The sequence below is a fragment of the Netta rufina genome, assembly GCF_964035555.1.
Source record: "Netta rufina genome assembly, chromosome: 1".
Lineage (NCBI taxonomy): Eukaryota > Metazoa > Chordata > Aves > Anseriformes > Anatidae > Netta > Netta rufina.
Genome location: NC_140123.1, coordinates 74916306 through 74943372, shown reverse-complemented (window position 1 = coordinate 74943372; position 27067 = coordinate 74916306). Strand labels below are relative to the sequence as shown.

Here is a 27067-nt window from a genome sequence, read left to right as displayed (position 1 = left end):
AAAAATAGCTGTGGGCATTATTCTTAACACCCACATTGTAGGTTTACAGATTAAAATTCCATCTGGAAGTACAGGACCAAATTTCTTCCCTCAACAGAAGAACTAACAGACACACATCATGACTATGCAAGACATTTTAAAAACACACTTGCACACAGCTTTTCCTAGCCAATGCAGGCCTAAGCAGTAATGACAAACAACCATTTCAAAATGAGACATGTTAAAAACAAAGAAAAAACAAACCCAAAACTCAAAAAACTTTGCTTGAAAGAGAAATTTTATTATTAAAAAGGTAAGAAATGACGAAGATATTTTATCTCTCCTCTCATTTCTAAGATGGAAGGAGATATGAGGCTGTGTGTTGGGTATTTCTTACAAATGCAGGGTAAGGGTTCTTTTAGGGGATATATAAGATGTGTAAATTAAAACTAAGATACCGCTGCATGACATCTACAGATAAGAGCTTGAAAAACACCACTGACTTGCTAAAATGGTGAAATATTGACAACTGAAATTAAGGGGGCTGTCAGAGAAAATGAACTGCTGAGAGGCCTACCAGCAGGAAGAGAGAGGGCTTCCCTTCCACCACCGCTTTGGCACAGAGTCCTAAAGCAGCTCAGGCCTTCAGGTCAGCGTGGCACCTTGGGAGCATGAGGTGGCTGCCATCATGTCTGCTTGTGCAACCAGGGTCTCGACCTGTAACCGATGATCTTGATGACAAAGTGTGAGTTACCTGCATGGAAAAATAAATATGGAACGGCCAATGAGGAAAGTTGCCTTCTTCCCCCACAACTAACCAGTCAAAACCAGTTGGTGGTGTATGTTGGAAGCGTTTCCTTCTTCTGAGGCACAATGGTTTGTTTCTTGAACTTCAGCCATTTCAGAAAACAAGCGAAGTAACTAGCCTCACGCTCAACAGCTCTCAAGATAAACCCTCTACTACTTCACTCTTGCCTCATGCACGGTTAGTTATATACAGATTTGAAGATTTCCATTCTCGGCTCGTATTACGGTCCAGCAGTAATCGTACCCTTGTAAATCTCTACACGGGCACACAAAACTTCGAGGGAAAACCATCCAAAGCATCAACACGAGTGCAAGCAGCACCTAATGGGACTTAAAACAAAACCCAGAAAGTCCCACACCAGAGGAGGCCTAGCAGAGAAACGGCCTTTTTCTGCCTAGAAGAACCCATTATAACAAAGCGGCCGCCCCCGCTCCCCGCTCCGCCCGTCCCGTCCCGTCCCGCCGGCACCGCTGCCCCCGGGGTCCGGCTGCCGCGGCGGAGCGCGCTTGCGCCGCCGCCACCAGCAGCACCGCTCGGGTCTCGGCTGCCGTGGCCTCGCCATGTCCGCTTCCTCCTCCTCCTCCTCCTCCGCCGCGCTGCGGCCGGTCACCCACCTCATCTTTGACATGGACGGCCTGCTGCTGGGTGTGTAGCCTTCGCCCCCTCTCCCCCGCAGCCGCCCGGCCCCTCTCCGCCGCCGGCGCTGCGAGAGGCCGGAGGTGGCGGCGGGCAGCCCCCGCGGGCAGCCCCCGACGCGCCGCCCCGCGGCTCCCGGCGCCTCCCGGCCGGGGGGAGCGGGGCTGAGCCGCCGGCCTGCCCCCGGCGGCCTCTCGTTGCCGGCCTCCGCAACCAGGCACCCAGCCAGCGCGCCCTGGGCGACGTTACTTAAGCCTGACTAAAGGGATTAAGGCAACAGGAAACGATTTTTTCTTCCTCCTCCTCCTCCCCGCCACCCCCATGCCTTTTGTGCGCGTATTTCGGCTGAGTTATAAGATTCAGGGCTGAGGTTAGATTAGGGAGGGCGCTCGCAGGGTGGCTGCTGGCAGAGAGAGGCGAGGGGGGAGTTGGGGTCACGCCTGAGGACGTGCACGGCAGGCTTCCCGCTTGGGGAGGCGGGGCCCGGGGCGCTGAGGGTGCCCACGGCTGTGGGGTCAGTCTTGTGGGGTCGGCCGTCAACCAGTCCACGCTGCCTAAGGGCTGGTTTTGCTGTGCAAGGCACGTGGGAGCATCTTTCAGATGTGAAATACTTCAAGCAGTTGCTGTCTGCAGCATAAACCTAGAAACCATTCACACAATCTTCTCTCTCTCTCTCTTTTTTTTTTTTTTTTTTTTTTTTTTAGTAGTAGGCCCTTTTTTATCGTTACAGGGATAGCTTGAAATGTGTCAGCCTCGTGCTGCAGTTAGATTGGATCTTGGGGTTTGGGTAGGCAGTGTGGCTAGAGGACCCTTTAGGTTTGCTCTTAACTGTCTGCTGAATCGGGGCCTCATGCTGCATGCTTCCTGTAGAGTAATGCAATATTTTTGTATGTGACTTGGTTTTTGAAGCAGTCCATTATATATCACGGCACAGGAAGCAGCTTTAGATGTGGGGAAATTCTAAAAAGTGTTAACTTGATGTATGTGCCTTCCTTCAGCAAAACTCAAATTGTTGCAGTCTCTAGAAAGACTGCTGTGAAGTCTAATGAGTTCTTCTGTTTCCAAGAAATGTCCGTTTTTTTCCTTCCTACACATCCTACAGGATTATTCTGTTTTCAGTAAATGTCAGTCTTTTCCTTCCTTCACATCTACAACAGAGTGAGGGCCATTAGGATATCATTGTTTAAACCAGAAATGGGCTTGCTCCCATTACCAGGAATAGTTACAAGCATTTAGAGCCTTTGGTTTCTTTCAGTTTGCTTCATCAGCAGTCTCAATACACTGTGCAAAACAGTGATTAAGATGAGTTGTTTCAGTTTCATTTGCAGTATAACTACTGGGATCTCTAATAGCCCGGGGGCGTGTTGTTTTATCCAGAACCAATTATTTTAATTTAATTCTTACTTAGGAGCTTCAGGAAGGCTTTTTATAGTTACTGCTGTTTTCTAGTGTATTTTTTGAAAATCACCTTCACACAATACTCACCTGAGCAGGCCAGTCTAGGTAAGCATTATGAATATTTAGGCCTTGAGGATATGGATACATAAATTTTCCGTATCAGTTTTAAGTGAATTTATTATATATGGATACTCGTGGGATTGGTGCGTTAGCTTTGGGTGCTATTCTAGGAACTAAAGACATTCTTCTCGGATACTATCCTGTCTGTAATTAGAAATTACATTCTTGTAATATTTCAAATGGGGAAAAAGAAAGTTTCTGAATCATGTTTGATTCTGCAAACTCCTGGGGTTCATGCAGTCAAGAAGCATTAAAAATGCTCTAGATTATGAATTGTACCTCCTGCTGGGAAAGTAATTATTAAAGTTCTATAGTTCTCAGACCTAAGTTCGCCAAGATTGAGACACTCAAGGTATAAATGTATTCCTTGTCATTACTAAATATGTCTGTTTTAAAGTACAGTTCCAGACAAATACTTGTCACTTTCTGGTTGAAGAGTATATGCGTGATGTTAAAATTTATTTTTATCGATATAAATGGGGCGTCCTTTGAACTGATAAAGTATTTTTTGTTTTGTGTTTATGTTCCCCTGGTTACTCTTATGCTACAATACACATGCAATCTCTTCCATTTTAAAAGCTGCATAGAAAGAATGTGTTGTATTTCAGTAATCTTTCAGCTATGAAGAAAGCCATAATTGTGTGTAAAATTAAACTGAAAATACTGTCTTCCAGCAATGTAAAAGGGACACCACCTTGACGATTTTCATAACATAAACCTCCTTTGAGAGGACTTAATGTATGTTTCAGCCTATAAGTACTCTTTTCAGTAGGCTTTGTTGTGTAACTTTCTTGCATAAAGAGCAAACCAAAATTTTCAGCAATGGATGCCTAAAACTACATTTTTGTAACTTTTTAATGTACTTTCATAACAGATTGCCTTTTTCAGAATCCGAAGCTTTAGGTATTGCAGTTATTCTCGCTTTGAACTAGTGTGTGAAAACGTGTGTCTGGTTTGGAAGTTTTCACTTAAACCTTTTCAGTTCTATAAAACAAATGTTAATTGATATATGTATGATGAAAAATTGAACATTAAATTGATGTAATGCAATGTTCCGTGAACTTACTTTCTGTAGCTGACATACTTGCTTCTGGTTAAAAGTATAACATAAGAAGATTTGCAAGATGTCCATAAATATTTCATAACGGTGAGCGTAAAATCTTTAAATGAGGTCTGAGACACTAGGTTCTTGACGTTGGAAACAGTCCCAGTGTTACACTGTAGAGCCTGCATCCGTGTACTTTATGTTACTAAAGTGAGGTCTACTGTCGCTGAATCTGATTTTCTGTGACTTTAACTCCCACCATCTCTTTAAGGTAATTGACTCTGATTAAGTTGTCCTTGAGCCCCACCTTGCTACATCAACTTACCTTCAATGGGGAGGTTGTTGCCCCTGGGCTGCCAGTGGAAGTACTGTATCCTATCATTTTGAAGTCCTTCTGTGTTATTATTTCAAGTATTATCTAACATCCTATCTTTCAGCACTTACAAGCAATGTGGTTCCTTCTTCAGCCGTTTTCTCTTTTTGGATTACTCTCTCTGAGCTGTGCTGGATGAATTTTTATTCTTTTTTTTTTTTTCTTTTTTTTTTTTTTCATTGTTCCAGTTGCTGTTGCCAGGAAATTAAAACATTGGAAAATAATCCTGTCATTTAGTAAATAAAATATGTGAACAGCACCTGTAGACAGCTTGTTACTGAGCAGGTAGAATTAATCCAAGCACTCTTTTTTTTTTTTTTTTGTAGGAATCTCCAGCAGTGCATGAGCTGTAATAGAATAATAGTCTGTCTTAGTACTAGTATAGTACAGTTACATGCTGTTGTATTATACATATGCAGAAAGATTGACTTAACGTAGTTTAAAAGTGGTGCTCACTTAACTGTATAGTGTAACCCTGGAGGAAGAGAAACAACAAAATTTTAATTTTTGGTGTACTGCTGAACCTTTATGTTTTTATTTTTTTTAACTAACACTTTTGTAGTGTAAAATTGCTACTTACTTTCCTACAGCAAAGTATTTTGAATCTAACAATAAATGCTCAGAACTTGCGTAGTAGGTTTTGTCTTGCAGTGCTTTAGTCTTTTCCTACAGAAGACTACTGCTCTAACTGCTAGTATGTAGTATAATTAAAACCATTAAATCTCCTTGTGTGTGTGCTTATCTGACACATACTGAACAGAGTTAGCTGACTAAAATAAAAACCAAAGAAACAAAAAACACCAAAACAAACAGAAGTTAGAGATCTTTGATACCTAATTAAATACTTGTGATATAGTAGTACCGTTTACTATCCAATTCTGTAATTTTAGCATATTCTAAAAACATACGAAACCAATACTGAAGATAGAGAAGAAAAATTGATTGGTTTTATACAAAATATACAACTAGGGTAATGCCCTCTAGGATCTACATTCCTTAATGCATGTGTTGTCTTTTGAGCTGTGACAAGTGTTTTTGTTATATAATTATAGACAATAGCTTTTCTGTGCCAAGTGTCATAATTCAGTGGCTCAAAATGATAATGTTACATTTTGTATTTCTCAAAACCGAGTGTCTGGTTTGTTAAAGGGGTCTACCAAATTTTTCCACCCCCTCATTTCATCCTATTACTTTTTCAGTTGACTGGTACAATTATCTGACCTCAGTAGCTGAAAATGAATTTTTATGTTTTTGACTGCTAGTAAAAATATATTGTATTGCATTATATTATATTAATGTTCAAATATAAAGGAAAAAGAAAATGACAAGAAAAGTAACAAACATGATATCACGTTGATTTGGTGACAATAGAAGTACATTTTTGGAATTGTTATTGGAACTATTTTAATCACTTCCAACAACTTTGAGTATTTGCTAAATATTTTTCTTGAGTTTAAATATAAAATTGACTTAATTCTAAAAAACAAACAAACAAACAAACAAGCTGTTTTAATGTATGATGTACACTGGCAGAATTGTAGCAACTTCCAAAAGACACGTTTACAAGGATTGTGTCTCATATGTTGTAGAGATGATTCTCTGAAGCTACTACCCTCTCTTCCCCCCTACATATGGAAACACTCCCTGACAATATACTTCAAAACGCTGTTGTGGACAGCCAACGCCAAATACACTTTGTGAGCACAGGCTTGTAGGGCGCTAATGATCAGGTGAGGAAATAGGCATACAACCTAATGAAGGGACTACTTTAAGTTAAGTGAATGTTTCTGTGCCTTGAGGAATTGGGTTCTATGTGGAGTTTAAAAACAATAAATTAGAAAACGATGTAGCATTATTTCCTATTTCATAGTTTGAAGTAAAATTGTGTTAGCAGAAGGTCAATAACGGATGCTTGTTTTCATAAAACCTCTGTGAAACAGGAAGCACTGCTTGTAGATCCCGATACAGCTAGAGAGGTGGAGTCTGTGTCAGGGACCTTTATGCTGTCAAGTCATTGAGAACCTGACTTGCCCCTCCACCAAACCTGCAAAGTGCATGTCAGACATTTTGTCTTGGGTTCTGCCAAGTGAAGGCTTGCTGACAGTGGCACTGCAGGATGGAAAGGCTCCTAGATTTCCATTCGAGATCTAGCCAAATTCTTTGCATTGAGACAGAACTGTATGTGCTTAAAATGTCTGTCCAGAATAGCCATTTGCCTGCAATTTTCTCAGATTTTCAATTACTTTATTTTTTATGATTTTCTGGAGTCATAAAACATCCTGAGTTGGAAGGGACCCATGAGGATCATCAGGTCCAACTCCTGGCTTCACAAAGGGTCACCCAAAATAGAGACCACCTGTCTGAGAGTGTTGTCCAAACACTTACTGAACTCTTCCAGGCTTGGTGCTATGGCCACTTCCTTGGTGAGCCTGTCCAAGTGCCTGACCACCTCTTGGTGAAGAACCTTTCCCTAACCCCCAGCCTGACCCTCCCCTGTCCCAGCTCCATGCCATGCCCTCGGGTCCTGTTGCTGTCCCCTGAGAGCAGAGCTCAGCGCCTGCCCCTCCGCTCCCCTCGTGAGGGAGCTGCAGGCCGCCATGAGGCCTCCCCTCAGCCTGCTCTGCTCTGGGCTGAACAAACCAAGGGGCCTCAGCTGCTCTTCATATGTCTTGTCCTCTATACCCTTCACCATCTTTTTTTTGTCCTCCTTTGGATGCTATTAGTTTTATGTCCTTTTTATACTGTAGTGCCCCAAACTGCACACAGTACTTCAGTTGAGGGTGTACTAGCACAGAGCAGAGCAGGACTTCCTGCTACTGCCTACCCATGCCATGGCTGAACGAAACCCAGAGTTCTGGCCCTCCTGGCTGCCAGGGCACACTGCTGGCTGGTGTTCAACTTGCTGTCGACCAAAATCCACATATCCCATTCACCAGGGCTGCTCAACAGCCTCTTTTCTATGGCTATACTTATAGCCAGGGTTGCCCCATCCCAGGTACAGAATCCAGCACATGCTCTTGTTAAACTTTATATTGTTGGTGATTGCTCAGTTCTCTAATTTGACGTGATTTTTCTGCAAGACATTTCTACCCTTTACGCAGTCAACAGCTCCTTTCAATTTGGTGTTGTCTTCAAACTTGTCTAGTATACCTCCAAATCTTGCATCCAAGATATTTATGAAAATATTAAAGAGAGCTACCCTTAAAATGGGGCCCTGAAGAACCCCATTAGTAAGTGGCCACCAGCCCTATTTACCATATCTCTTTGAGCCTTATCTGTCAGCCAGTTGTTCGCCTGTCCTAGCATGCATTTGTCTAGCTGTGTGCTGGACATTTTGTCCAGAAGTGTAGTGTGAGAAACAGTTCCAAAAGCTTTGCTGTGATCTAAAAAAAGTACATCAGTTGTCTTCCCTTGGTCAGTTAGGTAGATAACCTTGTCATAAAAGGAAATTAATTTTTTAAGCAGGACTTTCCCCTCATGAACCCATGTAGTCCATGACCAATGACTGTGTTGTTTCTCAAATGTTTTATAGTAACTCTCAGAATAATCTTCCCCATAATTTTACCAGGCACTGAAGTGAGACTGACAGGCCTGTAATTACCAGGGTCGTCTTTCTTGTTGTTCTTGAAAAACTGGGCAATGTTTGCGAGTTTCCAGTTCCAACTTAGTTTTGCAAGATACATTCAGCATAACTGAAAGTCATGATGTACCATACAGGCACAGCTGTTCTTGTTGTGACCATTTTTAGAAGGGTAAGGAGTAGTTCAGGCAACAAGAATCAGAAGTTTTCTCCTTTTGCAGCTGCTGTCTCATTAGTATGGAGAAGATGACTAGATTCTCATGTGCCACTTCTTAACAATTCATGCACTGCTAGTCATACAGGGAATCTCTCATCTGTAGGAAATAGACTTGCAGTTAAATTCATTGTAGTGTTGTGAGATCCACAAGAGTTTTGGCATGTTTTCTGTCTCTCCAGTGTTATCTGCCTATTGTCACAAGGTCAGAAGTCAGAAATTTACTCTTACTTTCATTTCATTGCACAAGTTGCCTAGGAGATTGCTGTTACGGAAAAACTGGTAAGAGTTCCATGCTGGAGTTTGCTTATGTGCATGCTGTCTTTTATTTTACAGTGTGAATGGGAGGTTAAAACAGCTTTCTATTTCTTCCGCATCAGAACAAATAGCACCAATTCAACTAAACATCAGCCCTCTCTAGATTGTCCTCTATTATGGCTTAAGTGCAGGAATTAATCTTCTTGGGCTATAAACTGGCAATCTTGTAAGCCTATTTTCTGCTTCTAGGTAGTGGAAACTTACTTTCTTGCCATTCTCCATTTCCATCCTAGTTTGGAAACAAAGAAGGAAACAAAAATACTGTCTTCCCTCTATGTTCTGTTTGTGCATCTTGTTGCAAAAACAAAGTGATTAAGGATATTGTTAGATTAAGATATTTCTTATATGGTTCGTGAGCAAATTATGGAGATGTGTAGAACAGCTCCTCACTGAGAATTAGCTAACCATAAATAGAGCAAATAAGATTTGTCATGTGCTTGAAAGCTAACATTTTCATTTAATGATAAGGAGAATTTTGGCAAAGGCATAACAAATGTACTATCCTAGTATCTAACTTTTATTATTCACATGATTGATTTGAAAATTGTCCATCCACATGTCTGTCTGTTGGTGTTGATTCTGATAGCAATAATCCAGAATTGGAACTCAGTCCAGAATCTGTTGAATAGCTTTTTTTTTTTTTTTTCATTTCTGTAATGGTTACCGCATTTCAACATGCGTTGAGCAGCATTAGCATTGATCTTTTTTTTTTTTTTTTTCCTCCCTGGGGAATTAAGCAGAATGCTCTCAAGCTGAAAGATTCATGATTTGATTTTAATTTTGCACATAAATTACACACAAATTCAGTACTGTTCTGATGCTTACTTATGTATTAGTTGCAGCAGACCCAAAGCATTTGGTTTTAAAAGGAAAAAAATACATGTTAAATACATAAATTCCAAGGGATTTCAAATTTCCGGTGTTAATAATGTGACACGCATCCAGTTGTCACAGAGGGCCTTTAGCAAGTGGAGAGGTATGTTGTGAAGCTGCTGAGAGTCTAAAGGTTCTGTTTAGTGATTTTAAAGATGCACACAGCAGTCTGACCATTTACAAAAAGTAGTCTCCTCCTGTGCCTTAATGCAGATTTTGGAATGTGTTTGTAGGTGATAAGGTTTTATATTGTTGGCTACATAAGCTGCTTTGTATATAAAGTTCCAATTATTTTGCTTTGAATGTAAATAATAAGGTGCTATAAAGGGAACATAATTTCATTTGAAGAAAAGGTGCATAGAATTTTCCCTTTCAATAACACTATTTCCAGCCGCCATATTCCAGTGTTCTTTTTACTTGAGAAGAAAAGACATTAACAGCCCTGGATTTGTTGTTCTGTGTACTGGTGGCAGCTACATGAGATGCCACTGTGGGCCCAGCTCTGCAGCTCTTGTTCTGACTAGTTGCAGTTCATCGGTATAGCCTTGATATAAGTTGGCTAATTGAACTTTGGAGAGTGGAATTCTTAATTCTTTGGAGAGTGGACACCTTAATTTATCTCTGTAGAACAATGAACCAGCCAAATTCTGCTCTTGAGTTATATTGGTATATTCCTCCAAGAGGCAATCTTATTCTTGAATATTTGATAAAAGTTTCTGTTGTTGTTGTTGTTTGGGGAGAGTGTTATTATTTTAAACAATTTGTTATCTTTTGTTTAAAATGGCAACCGACTTATAATGGTAATGTTCATTCTCACAAGATGATCATTGCTCTTTTAAAGATGAGGAAACTATATTAGCTAAAAACACAAAAGCAATTATGCTAAATATCCTCTCCTTTCAGACTTGGTATCTGTTGCTCTACTTATGGACAACTAATTTTCATCTGGACAGTATAGAGCCTGCTAGTACTTGTTGCTGATTTAGTTCTGTGTTTCTGTACCTCTCTGTATTGATCATAATTTCTATCACAACACTACTGAGCAGCACTGAACCAAGAACATTTTTGTATCTTATTAATGATTCTGGCAGAGATTCCTGACCTTGATTTTTCCTTTTGTTTCCCTATATTGATGATGATGTTAATAATAATAATAATAAAACCAGTGTTCCTACCCAGAGTTTATTGAGGTACTACTACTGACCTTTATCAAGATATTTTTCAGCACGGAGGTGGGAAATAACTGTACTTTTTTATTTATGTCATTTTTTTACTTCCTTTTCTTCAATAACCAGGAAGGAATGTTTGTCTCTTATTTTTCTCCCCCATTCTCTTTTGAGGCGTATTAAGGTTTTTTGTTTGTTTGTTTGTTTTTGTGTTTTTTTTTTTTTAAGTCATCAAATAACTTGTAGCAGACGTCTCTTGAAAGCTTTCCTTTGGGCACCAGTTATGTATCATCACTGCATATATTACTTTTTTCCTCTGCTGCTAGTTTTCCCTCTGCTGTGCTTATTGAGTGGTTCTTCTTGTGAGGATAACACAAGACAACTGAAAAGAAAGCCCACTTTATTATTTGTCAGCCAAGTCTTTCTGTGTAACATTTTTAGGAATTTACTCACGACCTTTATCCTGTGTCGTAAGTACAGTGTTACACAGTACCTCCTTCTCTCAGCTCATTAATACTCGCTCTCTGACCTGGTTTAATAGTTCCAGCAGCCCCTGTGTAACCTTTGCTCTCCAAGGATATGCGCTCGTCCTTTGCTTGCGGGTGCTGAACTGACTGGGTTTGCTGCCAAGTAGCTCTTGTTCGCTGCTGGGCATTGATCATCTGCTCTGCATAAATACCAGTTCGCTCATGTTCTCTTTCACAGCATGGCCATGCAGTGTGATTGGATGCTTGTGTCAGGGCGTCTTCTTGGACACTGTCTTTGAAGCTGTGTTCTGTTTTATCCGCTGTAATGTAAACTGCCACATATTTGAACTATAGACCCTTATTTGATTACTGAGCAGTCATCAGAGGAAGTGTCTTTCTTAGACTGGGATGTGTTATGAATTTGACACTGGTAATATTCATTCAGGAACATCTCTAAGGAAAAGGAAAATATATTGCAGTTACACTGGGAGAAGAATGGAATGAAAAATAACATAAATTTATTATTATTATTTTTTAAAAGGGATTATAGTGTACCAGAAAGGTGGGAGAAAGTAATGGATTTAAGGTGAACCACAAATAAACTGAGATATAATTTCATTTTAATAAATTGTTGTATGGGCAAGATTTTTTTAATGGATAAATGTTATTGTAATTTACATACAGAAAGCTCCTTTGACTTTCCTGTCCGTTCAGGGTGGAGAGTAGGTGCATGAATGACTGTAGATTTACATAACTTCTGATACAGGGCCATTGCTGCAAGAAATTACACCACATGAAATGATGGATCTTTTTATGCTAGGACTTAATCCTCTCTGTGGCATTACATTGGACTAACAAAAAGTCCTTTGCTTTTCGGCTCAGGGGAGGTGGAGCTGCAAAGAGCGTACTGCAGTGCAATAAATTTATAGTCTTTAAAAATTAAAAACAATATTTCCTGGGAAACATATCTCAGGAAAATGAAAATATTTAGGCCACTAAGGTGTTGTAACATATCTAATTGCTACTCTGCTGTGTAATAACTTGCATTGTTATTATAGTTGTAGATCATATTTTTGTGGTATTTATCTTCCTCCCTTTTTTAATTTAAGCTTCTTTATTTTCCATGGACGAAGACATCTAAGAATAAAGAGCAAGGAGTAGCGCTGTGATTCTATCATGTCTCTGTTTGTGTGTTCTAGAACTCTCACATTTTTATGTGGCAGTTGGTTGCAAATTGTACACTGTTGTAAAATTTAGTTTGTTCAAATATTCGATTCACCACTGACTGTGCATAATTTACTGTTTAAGCTGACTTTGCCTTTTTCTAAAAGTAACTGAACTTTTCCCTGCCCATCTTTTGAAACTTGATACAGAGCAGGTAATTAGCCCACTCACTTGGAAGTGCTGTAGAAGAGCAAGATAAAAATGAAGCTTTAGGTCCTAGAGGGTTAGGTTAGAACTCTGAATTGCCCTGATGGGAGAGTTTACTGGCATCTGCTGTAGCACCATGACTGTTGTGCAGTCCTTTTTTTCCTGGAAAGCAGGGTGGTGGAGAGAGGAGGTAGTCAACGCATGCTGGGCAAGACTTGGCATGCATCCCGAGTGCTTCTTGGTCTCAGGGTTCAGAAGTAGCCTGTGAGTTCCAAAATTGGACCTACAGTTGTAACCATAGGTATTAATGGCTATCTTAACAACACAGAAGAGTTCACCCAAAGAAATTCAGAATATTTCAAGTAGTGTGCTTCTAGTTTTGAAATTTGCAGTGCTCTACAAAAATTTACAGTGCCTAGGTAAAGCTTTAGAGGTAAAGGGAATGTCTTTTTGTGCATGTGTTATATGTATGCAAAAGAGAGGATATCTTCCACTTACAGTAACTGTTAAGTTGCAAAATGCCTTAAAAATATGTCAAAATTTTCACGAACAGGTTTCTTTCTGTAAGTATGAGTTAACAATAAAACTGGGCTCTACGACGCTATGAATTAACTACTCCTTGGTTTTCCCTAGGCATAGCTCTTGGCTTTAAGAGTTCACATTTCAGAATCTGTGCACCTGGTGCCTGTCGGCATTACTCTAGTTAAAGCTGCCCTTTGCATGAATTTTCTACATCCTCACACACCCCCAGCAATTGTGAAAGGTGATTAAACTGTATTAGCATGTTTTTTTTTTTCCTCGCTTCCCTTCTCATCACCTCAATTAATTGAGAAAAGTCTATATATTCCTTATCAGTTTCTGCTAACAGGGAAAAAGAAAATCCGTATTGTAAGTTTTACAGCAAAACCATGAAATTTATTCCTCTGTTTATCCATGCCCATTTCTAATATTGTAGTCATAACATGGAATAGATTCGCATTTTCTTCCTTCATGCAGCTTTCATGGGACTAAAACAAATGTTGCTTTTTGACCCAAACATTTCTGTATTTATATGTAGAGAAAAGGAAAGCAGAATGCTTTTTTCCTCTGTGTCCTCTTCAGTAGAGATTTAGCTTACCTTTCACATGCACTTCTTTTAGCATCTTGCATACTGAAATTGTGAGCTTCAGTTCTCTGCTTTGTATTCTATATGTATGTACAAGAAATTATATTCTATTGATGTTCTAACCTTATTCCTAGATATATCTCTAAAGAATTAAAATAAGAAAAATACTGAATTTTCTTTTTTTCCACACTGTGAAAATTTTGTATTGATAATATAGACCCAGAAACATGAATCAAATATTCAATAAAATAGTTTCCAAAGATCAGTGATAAAAATATTGTTTAAACATACTTAATGGTAGTCTAAGTTTGAAAAATGTATTACCCACTTGAATTGTCTATAACAGGGCCTTTGAGGCATTTGTAGACTACCAAGGAAATGGTTGCACAGACTGATGGTGATGCATTTAGATGACTTCGGTAGTGACAATATAACTGCTTCCCATTTCCAGTTCAGGATTGAGTTTAGCTTCTCTGACAGTCCATAGAGGGAGCAGAGCTCTCAATACATTATATGTTTTCTAGAATTAGTGATAATTATAATAAGGTAAATGGCACTGTCAGAAGAAATCTCTTGCCTTAAGGAAATAAATTTAATGTTTGTATCATCTCTTGTTATTTATTTTTTACTGGAACAGTTTTAAAGCTCTAGAAGTTACAGGTTCATAGCAGAAGTGATAACAGGCTGACAGACCTGTGCCACCATGAAATATGTCAACCTAACAAAAGAAAAAAAAAAGTCCAGCTTCTTAGCTTTAGTGACTAAAACTGCTCTTTGCTTTTTAGACTGTGCACTGCAGATATGTTTAACAACATTCAGTTCTGTTTTCTTTGATAGCAACACTTAATACAATTAGATTCTGTAAATTTATTTTAATAGTTGGATTTGCTCTTGACAAACAACAACAAAAAAGGCTTTTCAGCTTGTGGATGGAATAGCAAATTTGCATTTTTGTTTTCAATCTCTTTGAAAACTACTATCCAGAAATGGTTAGAAATAGCCTATAGGGTATTTGTCTATTTTCAGAATATAAAGGCCTTTGGTGATCAGCTGTTTTATTATTTGGCAATGTGTATGCCTTCTCATTCTTTTACCTTACATTCAGGAGGCATGAAAGTCACCCCATTTGGCTAGATACGCAATTTTATATGTCTAGGACATGCAGTTGTGCTTCTCATGATTTCAAAACGTACTGGGTCAAATTGCTTTAGGATTCATCTTTTTGTCTAAAAGTCATTTAAGTTCCAGTGGCTCAGCTCAGTGTATCTGATAAATGGAATGGACAATTTTATTTTGCTGATTATAAGCTCAATTTTAGATTAACCAGGAGAAAATTACCAGAATGAGCTCAGGGAAGATATAATGAACAGTGTCTGTTAAGGATGGCATTTTCTAGAGTTATTTTATATCCAGATGTAAGTAACTTTTGCTTCATTCTAGATTTTGTGTTGGATCTGTTTGGATGCAGCTGAATACTGCTGTTCCTGAGCACTTTCATAGTTACTATATATTTAAAATACTTTAGAGTAGAAAGCCAAGAAGTAAAGCATTGTTTCTTGTATTCCTCTTCTGACCTTTAGGGGATGAATGATACATTGTTTGGAGTTTAGAAAATAGGTAAAGAAGTCTACTGAATAAATGATATGCATTTAAAAACAATCAGAACAAACAGTTGATAGAATTTTGGAGGAAATCTGGAGCTATTTAGGACTCAGCACATGCTAGCTATTCCACAGTAACTGCCAGTGCACTTTATCTCGACCTAAAGCTAAGGAGGCTTACTTCTCACGCTTGGTGTGGGGTCTAGGCACATAAATAGTAAAGCCTGGATAGCTATGTGATAGTAAATATATGTCCTGGCCTGATAACTCGCTTCTATTTAAACATATCTTACATGTTTGCAGGACTCAGGCTTGGAATAGGAGACGTGAGATGTGTGTTGAAACTGTTCTATATTCTAATAAGTAATTAAGATACAACTAGAAAGCTGTTTTACAACTGTGTTATTTGAAAATTGCTTCTTCCTATGCAGATAGAGAAGACTAATACAAAACCAAAATGTTTTTGTTTGTTGTTTGGTTGTTTTTTGAACATAAGTGATTTCTTGTAATAACAAGAAACTACAGAGAACTTTATTTCATTCTTGTCATTACCATGGAAAAATAAAAGCACCATTTCTTTAGGACAGAATGGAACGAAGTTGCATAGGTGATTCTTATATTAATAACTTTTAGCAGTTATTTTTACCATACCTGTTCATCAAAGAGACTAATTTTTTTCCTGCATTTCCTTAAAATTCTCACCATTTTCTATTCAGCTGTCTGCAATGCACCTTTAGAAACAATCTTCTTATTTACAAGAAAACTGATAGCAAATTGTTGCTGTGGAGCAATGGATTCTCTTTTTGTAAATCTAATTTCAGGTTGGTTACTATGGAGTTGGAAATGCATACCTTATTTAAGGTATTTATATGTAGAAACAGTGAACTTGATTGTTTCTTGCTTGTACCATTGTAACCTAATTGATTTTGGTAGATTTGTTCTTAATTTTGGGCAGAGAGAGAAAGACATTGTTTTTGGTGTTTTTTGTTGTTTGTTTGCTTGCTTTTTTTTTTTTTTTTTTATTATTTAGAAGAAAGGAAATTGGGGCTGCTTTTGGAAGGAAAGTAAAAATGCTTCTCTTACATATTTACTGAGTATGTACTTTGTCAGCCTGTCTTCTGTAAGTGTTGCTGCAGTAGGACTAAGCACACCCCAGTGAAATAACTCCTGCATCAGGCTTATTAAATATCAGCCACAGGAGGGTGAAGCTACTTGTGAATCAAGATGTAAATTTTGAGCTCTGCTTGCCAAACTGAGGTAGAAGGGAAGAAAGATTGAGTGAAAATGGAATGACGATTAGTACAGTCCATAATATGTTTTTATTTTTAGCACGTTAATCACATGGAAGAATGAAATGATGGACTAAAGTTTCTTGCACTGTTTGAGTCTCTGAACACGTATTTTTTATTTCATTTACAGGATACACAGCCGTGTTTTTTGTAACTCTAAGCTGTCACATTCTTAAAACACAGTTATAACATAACATAACATTTCCATTATGCCCAGAACCACTCTCTAGGAAAGTAAGATGCAGCCTCTGCCCCTTTGAGATAGCTGAAAATACAACCTTAACAGCTACTGTCAGAAAGTCTTCTTCCAGCTTTATATTTCTCCTGTAGTCCTTGTGTAAATTGGGTCTGTTAGTGAGGTTCTCTGTCTGCAACCTTTTGTAATCACTGTGCTCTTTCAGGATTGTAGCATGAATATGTTTTATGCCTTTTAATAAAGCATCCCTAATAATAGGTATTTTTTTTTTCACAAATGATAGAAGAGTTTAGGTTAAATGGATTTTAATGTTTGAAGACCTAATTCTGGTTTACAATTAGCATAATGTAGAATCAGAGAATCATTTAGGTAGGAAAAGACCTCTAAGATCATCTTGTGCAACCTTTAAACTAGCACTGCCAAGTCCACCATTAAACCTTGTCTCTGAATATATGCCATAAAGTATCATAATACTGGCCTAGTTTGATCCAAAAACAGGACTTGAGAAGAGAATCTGTTCTCAGTCACGTCTTCTCTGCCAGGAAATGCCACTCTGAGAAAAGATTTAAAAGCTAAAATATTTTATTTGGAAGTTGGGACTGTGTCCAGTACATCCATGTTTAAGTACCTGATGTGTGCCAAATTTTAAATCTCTGTAGCACTTCTACTAACGTAAAATTATTTTTGTGTATAGTGGAGGGAGATTGATGCTTTTTTTTTTCTTTCCCAAATGGAGATCCCTGGGGTGGTTTCAAACTGAGCTAGTTTTAATCCATTTTACAGGTAATTTGCATTGAATATATAATTTTGAAACGTCTCCGTGTCTTACAGGAACTGCAGTGGATGCCTCGTATTTGCTTTTCTTGTTCAGTCTTCCTGATCAGTCTGTATCTGCAATTTTAAGTGGACTTTGTATGATGGGAGGTAGAGGTCTTGTGCAGATCACATAACCTACTGGAAGTTTTCAAAACCGACCTCTGACTGAGAGTATGCTTACAAGGTCTTCCAGCTAGTAGGGGCTAACATATTCACTATTGTTACTGTTAGTGTATACTAGTATTACTACCTAGATTTCATTCATACAGAGAGGCCGAAGATTTTCAGGAAAATTTCAAATATGTATCGGGAAGAAAACTGCAGCTCTTCAGCAGCATGGCATGGACTGTCCTGAGAGTTATGGTGTGAACATTCATGAAGAAAACTAAGGGAATCCTATTAAAGAACTGTTATTGCATACTGAACTCTACAGGTGGCAATTTAGTGGGGAATAGTCATAGAGAGGCCTGGTACTGATGCAGTCGTACTGCAGCTGAGTGGCAGAAAGGCTTTGTTTCTTGAGAGTGGGAAGGGTTCCTCTTGTCATGTGGGGTGTCCTCGGCATGGGCTGGGGAGCTGACAGTGTTTGAGATCACAAAACTCAGGAACATTGCGGCATTTAGGTACCTCGCTTTCACTGGGGTGTAGTTGTTAAAAGCCTTACTGGCCAAGTAGTCCTCTGCTTCTGTCTGTGGTGTTAGGAAGCAAGAAGAGCTGATCCATGCCATCCATTGTCACAGGCTACTGTTAAACTTTGTGTGGTCCTGCCCTGGGTTGCCCGCTGACCCAGGACAGTCTGCTAGGGCCCACCTCCTGACTCCTCTGCAGTCTAGGGAAGGGAAAGGGGGAAAACTCGTGCTGTCACCACATGGGGTCTGTCAGTGCTTTGTGAGAAAGACCCCAGTCTCTCAGCCTCTGACGTGGGAGATGATGGTTGTGGTCATACGACTTCAGAGGGCCACGGTGGCTTGCCTGGGTAAATGTCCACACTTAGGTGGTGTGGGGAGAACCTTACACTGGTACCTATACCATGATTTTGAGGTTTCATCTGCAGTTTTCAAACAGTGGTTACAGCTCATAAACAATAATTTTCATTTTGCTCTGTCACACCTCCCACATGAATCTCAAAGGTCCAAATGTTTTTGTGTTACTGCTTCTAGTTGGGGTTAGGAGTTCTTAGCATACAGGTATTAAAGAGATCCTGCGATCAGGTCATGCACTATTTGTGAAACTTTCCTCCAGACAGTAGGCAGCCAGCCAAGATCAAACGGCCTCTCTCTTGGAAAATCAGGCACATTGATGATGTTTGTTTTTTTTCCTCTTAAATGTTACCTCCACAGAGATATTACTCTATCAGTAGATTTACTTCAAATTTTTTAGACACTCATGAGTGGAAGGAAGAGATTAGCTTTATTAATCTGTAGTCCTTTACACATCCCTTGTGGCAGTATATTTTTGACACATTGCTGCAATTAAGGTTAGAACATTGTTCAAGGCCACACTGGAAAAATATTTTTCTTTTCTATTAAAGTCACTCTGTCTTTTGAAATGTTTCCACTATTTAGGAAATTGGGTTTTGGGGCTGTATTCCAGAGAGTGATTTAGAGAGATGTAACACTGGAAGTCAAACAAGTTGAATTCCCAGCTCGCCTGAGTCTTCATATATATGTAGTCTCCTGGGCAAGCAAAAGCTTTTTGATAATAAGGAAATCAATATTTGAAGACAACCGTGGTGTGCTGAAGATAATTTTTATTTTGGTCTTTTTTTTTTTTTTTTGTCTTGTAGGGAGGGATAACATTTTCTGATTCTTTTCCCCTGTCTTGAAGACTTTTCTTTTTCCATTGTTGTGTGCTTTTAGGTTGCAGGATAAACAGACCATTTCTGGGTTGTTTGTTCAGGGAAGGTTATGTTGTAACTTTTCCTGAAGGAAGTACATCTTAATTAAGTAGATAGATTTGGTTATTTTTCTGCTGACTTCAGTAACATAGTGACCCTTTTGCTTTCATCTACCTTGTGTGGTAATTTTATCTCAGTGCCTTGGAGCATCTCATTTCAGAACAGCTTTTTAAACCCTGTTTTGCTTTCCTCAAGTCAATGAGCTGTTGCTGCATGTCAGCAATATATCGAGAAGAAGAGAGACCCCTGTGGCGAGCGGCCGAGTTCCCTGTAAGTATGGTGTAAGCCGTGCTTCCAGGAGCTGCTGGTGGTTGCTCTTCTGGATGAAATAGCCCTTGCACAACACTGTTGCCCCATTTAGTCACTCAAATGGCAGTGTAACTCTTACCCAGGTCAGCCTTCTCATACACATATTGAAAAGCTAAGTCATTGCCAGCCACAGGTATTCACCCTAGCAAGCAGGCCGGTGTAGGTACTTTGTCAACTGCTGCATGCATAGGTGTTCTTTTCTTTCCAATGGTTAAGGGCCTGCATGAATGCCTGAGAGTGAATCAGGCAGTTTCGATGAATCAATAGCTTTTCTCCTTTTAAATTAATTTGGTGTTGTCACATAATTGATGTTTAGTAAGTGTAGTTTGGAAAGTTTTTAATTAAGTCGTATATATTGCCGTCTCTTTCAGATGGGGTTCCCTCATTTACCAGAACTGAAGTACCGACTTGTCTTACTTTCTCATGTGCTTCGCTGTATTGCTGGTGGACTGTTTTTTTTACAGCTCTGCATCAGAAAAGTATTTGCATGGCTTATTCTTGATCTGTTTCTTTCAGTTCCCTGTGGCATTAAGAAGAGTAAGGTGCATATGTGAATACAAGATAGCGTTAAGATATCTTCTTTATTAATGCGAGCTAAGAGCATTTTGAATTTGTTCAGCAGCTTCTTCCCCGCCCCACAGAAGTAAAATGTTTCCTTGCATACAAAATTAGAAATTGGCTTCCTCTGTAGCTACCATGGAAGAATTCTCCCAGCAGTAAAAGCCCAGAGGGGCAAATATGTGATCCTTGTTTGGGAACATTTCTATGCAGCCATTATTTTTTGGACACTAAACTTACTTTCCTTTTAAGCCTGTTAGCAATAACTTGAATTTGTGGTAGAATGTCTCATATCAGAGAAGAGCAAGCCTACTGACAGTGCTTTGAGTGAGTTAGCCAGTGGCGGTGTGTTTCTCTGGACTTAGTGAAGTAATTGCTGTGTAGCATATTCGTATATCCTGGAGTGTACTTACATTAATATTCAGTACAACATAAATAAGAAAGATTTGCAAAAATTAAAGCTCCAAAGCAGACTTCTGCCTGTTTCTTACTTAAATGAATAATGGATCATTTCACTGATTTTTTTTTTCTAAGTGCTAATCAAAAATATAATGATTTGCAAATCATTACTCAAATGGGAGCAGTAATTTTAATTTTCAGCAATTATAGTCACTATTTTTTCTTTATCTTTCAGAAGTTATGGTTTATCAGTCATGTAAAGTGGTTTACTGAATAGCTAGCTTCTGATTTTGAATCAGCCTTTATTTGGTGCTTGCTAGTTATTTTAATATAGGTTTTACCTTCCTTAAGTTCCAGGTAACAATAAGATGAACTTAGTACTGTTTATGAAAGTAGATCAGCCCAAATGTATTGGACACAAATACTGCAGTAGGGTTTCCTTTGACTGGTTTGCTGGGTCAGGCTGTGTTTGGGTTCAGCCTGCAGGCTGGGGACACCAACACCCCCTGCCATGAAATGGAGGCACAGCTCAAATCGGTTGGCTGGGCAAGCGGAGAAGCCGTGTTTGTTTCCTTCAGTGACAGCGACTGAAATGGGTGTCCCTGTAAGCTGGTAAATGTAACTTCATTTTTCTTCATAGGCAAGCTCATTTGGAAGGAATGCAGCAAAGTATAGAGCATTTCTGTTCCTCATGTCCACAGGAGGCCCTCTTTGCTAAGGGGATTCAGCCCACATCCCTTTGATGAGCCCTTAAGTCAACAGACTCCAGGCTGATTTGGATTCACTGACTATCATTTACCTGTTTTACTGTTTTAAAGGCAGCTGATGCCTTTAAAACGCCTCCTCCCCCCATCGGTTTTGTGCGTGACTGTGTGTATCATATATAACAAAAAAATCTCATGGGATGTTAGGGAAGTAGGCTTAGATCCTAAGGATAAGATTGAAAGGCTGAATCTCATTTTCTGGACAGTGCTGTAACAGTTAGGCTGTTGTGCAAAAAGTAATTTCTGTTGCCTGCCTTCCTCTTCCCTGCTCTTGCTAAGCTGCTGTAAGTGATTTTGAGGTCAGCTGTTAAACTGCTGTTTTTTCTCCTTTTAGGCGTCAGGAATAGCTGTAGTTCTTGCATTTTTAAAGTAGCTTTCACAGTAATGCAAGGGTGAATGGAAGGGTGTTGGGAGGGAACTGCAAGACTGACCTCTTGCCACAAATTGCAGGATAGAAGTCTACTAAAGGTTATTTATTTAAAAAGAAAAAAAAAAAAAATCTTAAAATTCTCCCTTTCCCTCTTCCTGATTGTTTTGCTAACTCAGGAGCTTTCATCTAATTATTCAGTGGCTCTGGGTGGTTTAAGCTCAGTTCTGCAGCTTCAGATCTGTTCTAGTGTCAGTTGTATAGTTTGATGAGTGTTTTTTTGCATAGTTAATGCTATTTTTGTCTTTCTTGTTTGACTGCTGAAGTCTTAAGGGGAAAGGCTCAGATTCCTACTGAAAGACATGGTAAAAGATAGAAAAAGAATGGGGAATAAGTTATGCACCGTGCTTTATTCAGTGGAATAGACTATTGCTCCTTCAGTGACTGGCTTTTATAATGCTGTTGAATTTCTATATTTTAGCAATCTGACATAATAAGTCTTTCTTTCTAAATTTTTCGAGATGGAGCTATAATCGATAAACTTTTTGTGGATAATAATATCTTAAATTATTTTTTTGGTTTAAGAAAATATTCCTTATTCCATTCCAAGTTTGCTGTTCAAAGGCCATTGGTTTTCCAGTCTTTTTTTTTTTTTTTTTTTTTTTTTTTTTCTTGCTTGCTTATCGAATGCACCAGGATCTGTGATAAATTTTAATGTGGTAGTGGCATCTCCTAAATTTTTTGACATACCATTTGGAAATACTTGTATCCTCAGTTACATGGACTTTTCAACTGGTTCACCTCTGTGATCAAACATGCAAGGAGCATGTGCTGCCTGTGGGGAGAGGTGCTGCAGAGCAGTGGACCTGATGATGAATCTCTTTGGAGCACAGAGCCTTACCCAGAAACACCCCTTCCTGGCTTTTGTGCAGTGCTGAAGCATTTGTTATGTTCCTGGGTCTGACAGACTTGACACAACTGGCCAGTGAGCTGATCAGCTGCACCTTTCATAGGCTGGAGAGAGAAGGAGAGTGTGATTGTGAGTTTATGGATTTGTAGATGTCAGAGTAGGGGGCATGAAACTTGGAGGGCTGTTGTATAAGTTCTGCATGTGATAATTGACAAGACTTGACAGAATTGGTCTTTCTTTTGGGAAATCTGTTACTATTCTGTTCTTGCCATTACTGTGTTTAAATCTTAGGTTCTTTCCCACTTCCACTGGTATAGCAGGAGAAGAAACACACCAAAGACTGTGTTATGTTTAAATGCAGAAATGAGAGAAAATGTAAACATGTATTATTTCTATAACTCCATGAGTAGAAGAAACATCTAATGCTCTTTTGAATGCTGTTTTTCCACATTTCAACAATTGCATGGATTTGTTTGCAAGTTAAAACTTTGCACCATGCTAAATGTCACTGAGTTGTAAAAAGCACAGTAAAAACTTATATTCTGGTGTATAATTATATTTCTCTCTTGTACCACAACCAAGTATTTCAGTAATTTGTATAGCTTCTTACACTGTTGCATACGTATCCTGTGGGGTTGAAAGGAATATTGTGAAAGACTGCTAGGAATACAAAATCCTAGTAATCTGTGTGTTCATTCAGTATTCATGGTGACAAAATCTCAGGAGATTTTCTTATTCCTCGGCCAAAATCATGATAAAATGACTGTGTTTGAATTAGCCTAAACTGAATACTGAAGATGGTTCTCTCCTACATAGTAAAGATCTGCTTTACAACTATGGACCTAATAAACCTTTTGCTGAAATGAAAAATTTCCCTTTACATAGTCATCTCTCTATCCCCATCAAAGTAAAAATCTTGTACAGTTTATATGTCCAGAATCAGATTTTGACTTACTAGAAAGTATCAAGTTCATATAACTAAAACTCTGTTTAGACTGTGTAAGCATTAATCATAGGCATATTTCATTAGGAAAATTCAGTGCGAAGATGGGCTTGGTTACTCAAAGAAGAACTCAGAACCGATGGCTAAGATGAACTTTTATGCACAATAGCCACATCTCCTTCGTAAATTAGAGACTGTTCTAGATTTATAATAAAATTATTTGCATAAATTCAGAAGGCATATAAAAAAATCAAGTTCCTTATTCATTCATGAAGTGTCATGGTTTTGGCTGGGATAGAATTAATTTTCTTTGTAGGGGCTCATATGATTCTGTGTTTTGGATTTGTCATTAAAATAGTTTTGATAACACACCGGTGTTTTGTTTGTTGCAGAGCAGTGCTTACACAGAGCCAAGGCCTTTTCAGCTTCTTGTGCTGTCCTTCCAGCAAGGAGGCTGGGGTGCACCAGGAGCTGGGGGGGAACACAGCCAGGACAGCTGGCCCAGACTGGCCAAAGAGATGTCCCATACCATATGGCAACATGCTCAGCAATAAAAGCTGTGGTAAAGGAGGAGGAAGGAGGGGATGATGAGAGTGATGGCGTTTGCCTTCCCAAGAAACCATTGCACGTGCTGAGCCATGCTTTTCTGGGAGTGGCTGAACCCCTGCCTGCCGATGGGAAGTAGCAAATAAATTCCTTGTCTTGCCTTGTTTGCATGCGTGGCTTTTGCTTTAACTTGTAAGCTGTCCTTATCTCAACCCAGGAGTTCTCACACTTGTCCGGTCCTTTCCCCTGTCCCACCAGGGGAGTGAGTGGCTGTGTGGTGCTCAGCTACCTGCCAGTGCTAAACCGTGACACGAAGTTGTTATCTTCTGTTTTAAGCCATCTTCTTGTGTAGGTAAGCAGTTGATAAAGCTGCAGTTTATGTACTGAATTGATTGATGACTGCTATACCTCTAACCTTGGTAGATCTGCACTTCTAATTCTGACCCTCAGTGATGTGAACAGATCATACACTCAAGTTTTGCACTGTGGTCTGCTGCCAACTGACCTGTAGGCTTTTCTGAATGTGCGCCAGCATATTTTTATGCTGGATCACAAGTTGAGCAATCCAGTGCCTCTGTCATTCTTGTCACCTTATTTGTATTTATTGTGATTGGCTCTTACACACTGTAAACAGCACCAGTGGGGCTGCCTGTGCTTTCTGTATAGGAAAGATTGCTATAAAAATGACTACAAGATGATATGTGGCTAGGGAATGAATGTCACTCATTCCCAGTGAAATGTAGCAAGTGGATGGACAGTAAGTCATGCTGATGATGTCCTGTAAAAGGTACACCAAGGGATGAGAAATGGAAAGATGAAAAGTATTTTGAAAAGCAGAAGGGAATAAAGCTGAGGTTATACATTTACTGCAAGTTGCAGGGCCTAAGAAGTCTCGATTTTTCTACCTTCTGTCGGAACAGACCACTGCCACATGTGTCCTGCTGTTTTCTCAACAAATATTCCTGATGGGAGCTAGCAGTTGGGGCCAGATTCACTTGCTTAAATGTGTATGTTTACTACCATTTGGGATGCTGTAGGCATCTGGCTAAGCCTCCAGTTGCTCTTTTAGTCAGGTGCGAGTCTTGCCAATGTTCCTTTTTTAGTATCAGTGGATGGCTTGGACATACTAAGGTGTCTAAGATACTTACTAGTAGGCACTTTAACTGAATTTCTAATTCCTCTTGGTTGTTTTATTTTATCGATGTTTTGTATCTATCTGTGTGCATTAGATTTCTAACCGTATTGCAGATTTGCAGTAATTTGAAATTATGATTGCTTTCTGTACTTAGACTCTGATTAATCAGACGTCTTATAGATTATTTTATGTTACAATGGGGGAAGAAACTAGCTTATCTTGTGTTTGTGTGACTGGTACCCCCGGCTGCTGACCTCTGGCAGGATGGTTAGCATAACCAGCAATAAGGCAAATATCCACAATATGTAAGCAGTCTGTTAATGTATACCCACCCCTGCCTCATTCCCTTTCCCCCTCTCTGGCCCCAGGCTGTGAGGACACCCACTGTCAGGGTGCTAAGGGCATTAGTGATATCAAGACCCAGGTGCTGGGTCACCAAGAGAGCATGGGGGACACCCACTGAGAGGGTGGTGAAGCCCATCAATGTTATTAATACCCAGCTGTTGGATCACCAGTATGCAGTGAGACCCATCCTGGAACAGGGAAATCTGACAGCACAGAGAGCACTGGCTGTAAATACAAACAGCTACAAGCACTGAGTGGGACTTAGTCCAGAACTGCTGGAAGGCAGCAAAACCTGTGGTCCCAGTGGCCTCCACCATTGTCTTCTGCCTCTGGGGACTGAATTAGTGACTTGTGATCTTTCATGAAAGCTCCGAGTCTTGCTTGTGATTGTCATGCGCTGGTTGATAAGAATTTGACCTGATCTGTAGAGGGGCCATCCATGTGGCTGAAAACCCCATGTAAATGAGAACCTGGAAATTCTGTGTAACTATATGCTAAGCTAAGAGATAGAAATTATAGATAATAAGCTATGCTGATTGTTAGTTTAGTTTTACGTAATAATAAAACTCCAATTATAACCACAACCCTGTGGCCAGTCTTCATTCTGCCAAGGATCCCTAAAGGACCTGCCTGTCCTCTGTAGTGTTGCTTCACATTTTGTTAACCAGTTTTTTGATGTTCCTCTATTTGAATGGGAATGGGAAGTCTTGAATTAGTTACTGCTGTCTATTTATAGGGTGGATGTAGAGATTTTGCTTTCCTCAATCAAATAGGTTGTTTGTCATTATCTGTTAAATGTATGCAGGAAGTGTGTCTTTTCCAGAAGTGGTTTCCTCAGGTTCTGATTGGTGGTTAAGCAGCGTGTGTGTTAGTGTGGATGTAGTTTCTAGATTTCAGTTTTTATTCATGTGCTGTAGTAGAACATGTCTGTTTGAGCAAGTAAAATAAGGAAAGGAAAGAAAAGGAAGTCTTTCTGAGAATTTGCTTGTTTGAGCATTTATGTTGCTTTAAGCACATGAGCAATAAGTGAGACTAGCTCACATTTAAATTAAATATATTCACTGATTATTTGTGTGTTGGCCATATTTTGCTTATTTTTATATAACACTTTGATCAGAGTTGAGAGAACTACATTCTAACACAATACAATTAGGATAAGAATTAATTATTTTAATATATTTGACTCAAAGCTGGTCATGAGTGCTCTTCAGTCTGCAAACTGCATACCATTATTTTTAGGTCAGCAATCTGGACAGTGTTAAGCCTTTTTTTTTTTTTTGAAGAAAAAGAATTCAGTTCACAAGTCTGGTATCTGATATTTAAAATGCAGGAGGCTATTAAATTAATTAGCTATACAGTTGAGTCATTCACTTTCAAATAGGTTAATGTAATAATTGTACAAATGTATAGGAAAATGTTCATGTTCTACAATTTTTTTTTTCATTTCCTTGTTTTGTTTTATTTCTGCGTAGTTTGATATATAATGTTTAATAGGATGAGGATTAATTTTCAGTTTCAATTTACAGTTTAGGGTCAGAG

The 27067-nt window shown here is 39.1% G+C and overlaps 2 protein-coding genes across 6 annotated transcripts in view; one reads left to right on the top strand and one right to left on the bottom strand.

Moving 5' to 3' along the window:
* The window catches only part of STS (steroid sulfatase), a 112393-nt gene extending 110779 nt beyond the window's left edge, over positions 1 to 1614 (bottom strand). For all 5 annotated transcript variants that reach the window (XM_084293957.1, XM_084293955.1, XM_084293959.1 and 2 more), the window contains exons 1-2: positions 1402 to 1614; positions 557 to 733 (exon numbers count right to left, since the gene is read on the bottom strand). The gene's annotated coding sequence lies outside the window, so the exon portion shown is untranslated. The remainder of the gene's footprint in view (positions 1 to 556; positions 734 to 1401) is intronic.
* Positions 1312 to 27067, top strand: part of PUDP (pseudouridine 5'-phosphatase) — a 79903-nt gene continuing 54147 nt past the window's right edge. The window contains exon 1 of the mRNA XM_084294000.1: positions 1312 to 1432. Within this exon, the coding sequence (XP_084150126.1) occupies positions 1348 to 1432 (85 nt within the window). The 5' untranslated portion in view covers positions 1312 to 1347. The remainder of the gene's footprint in view (positions 1433 to 27067) is intronic.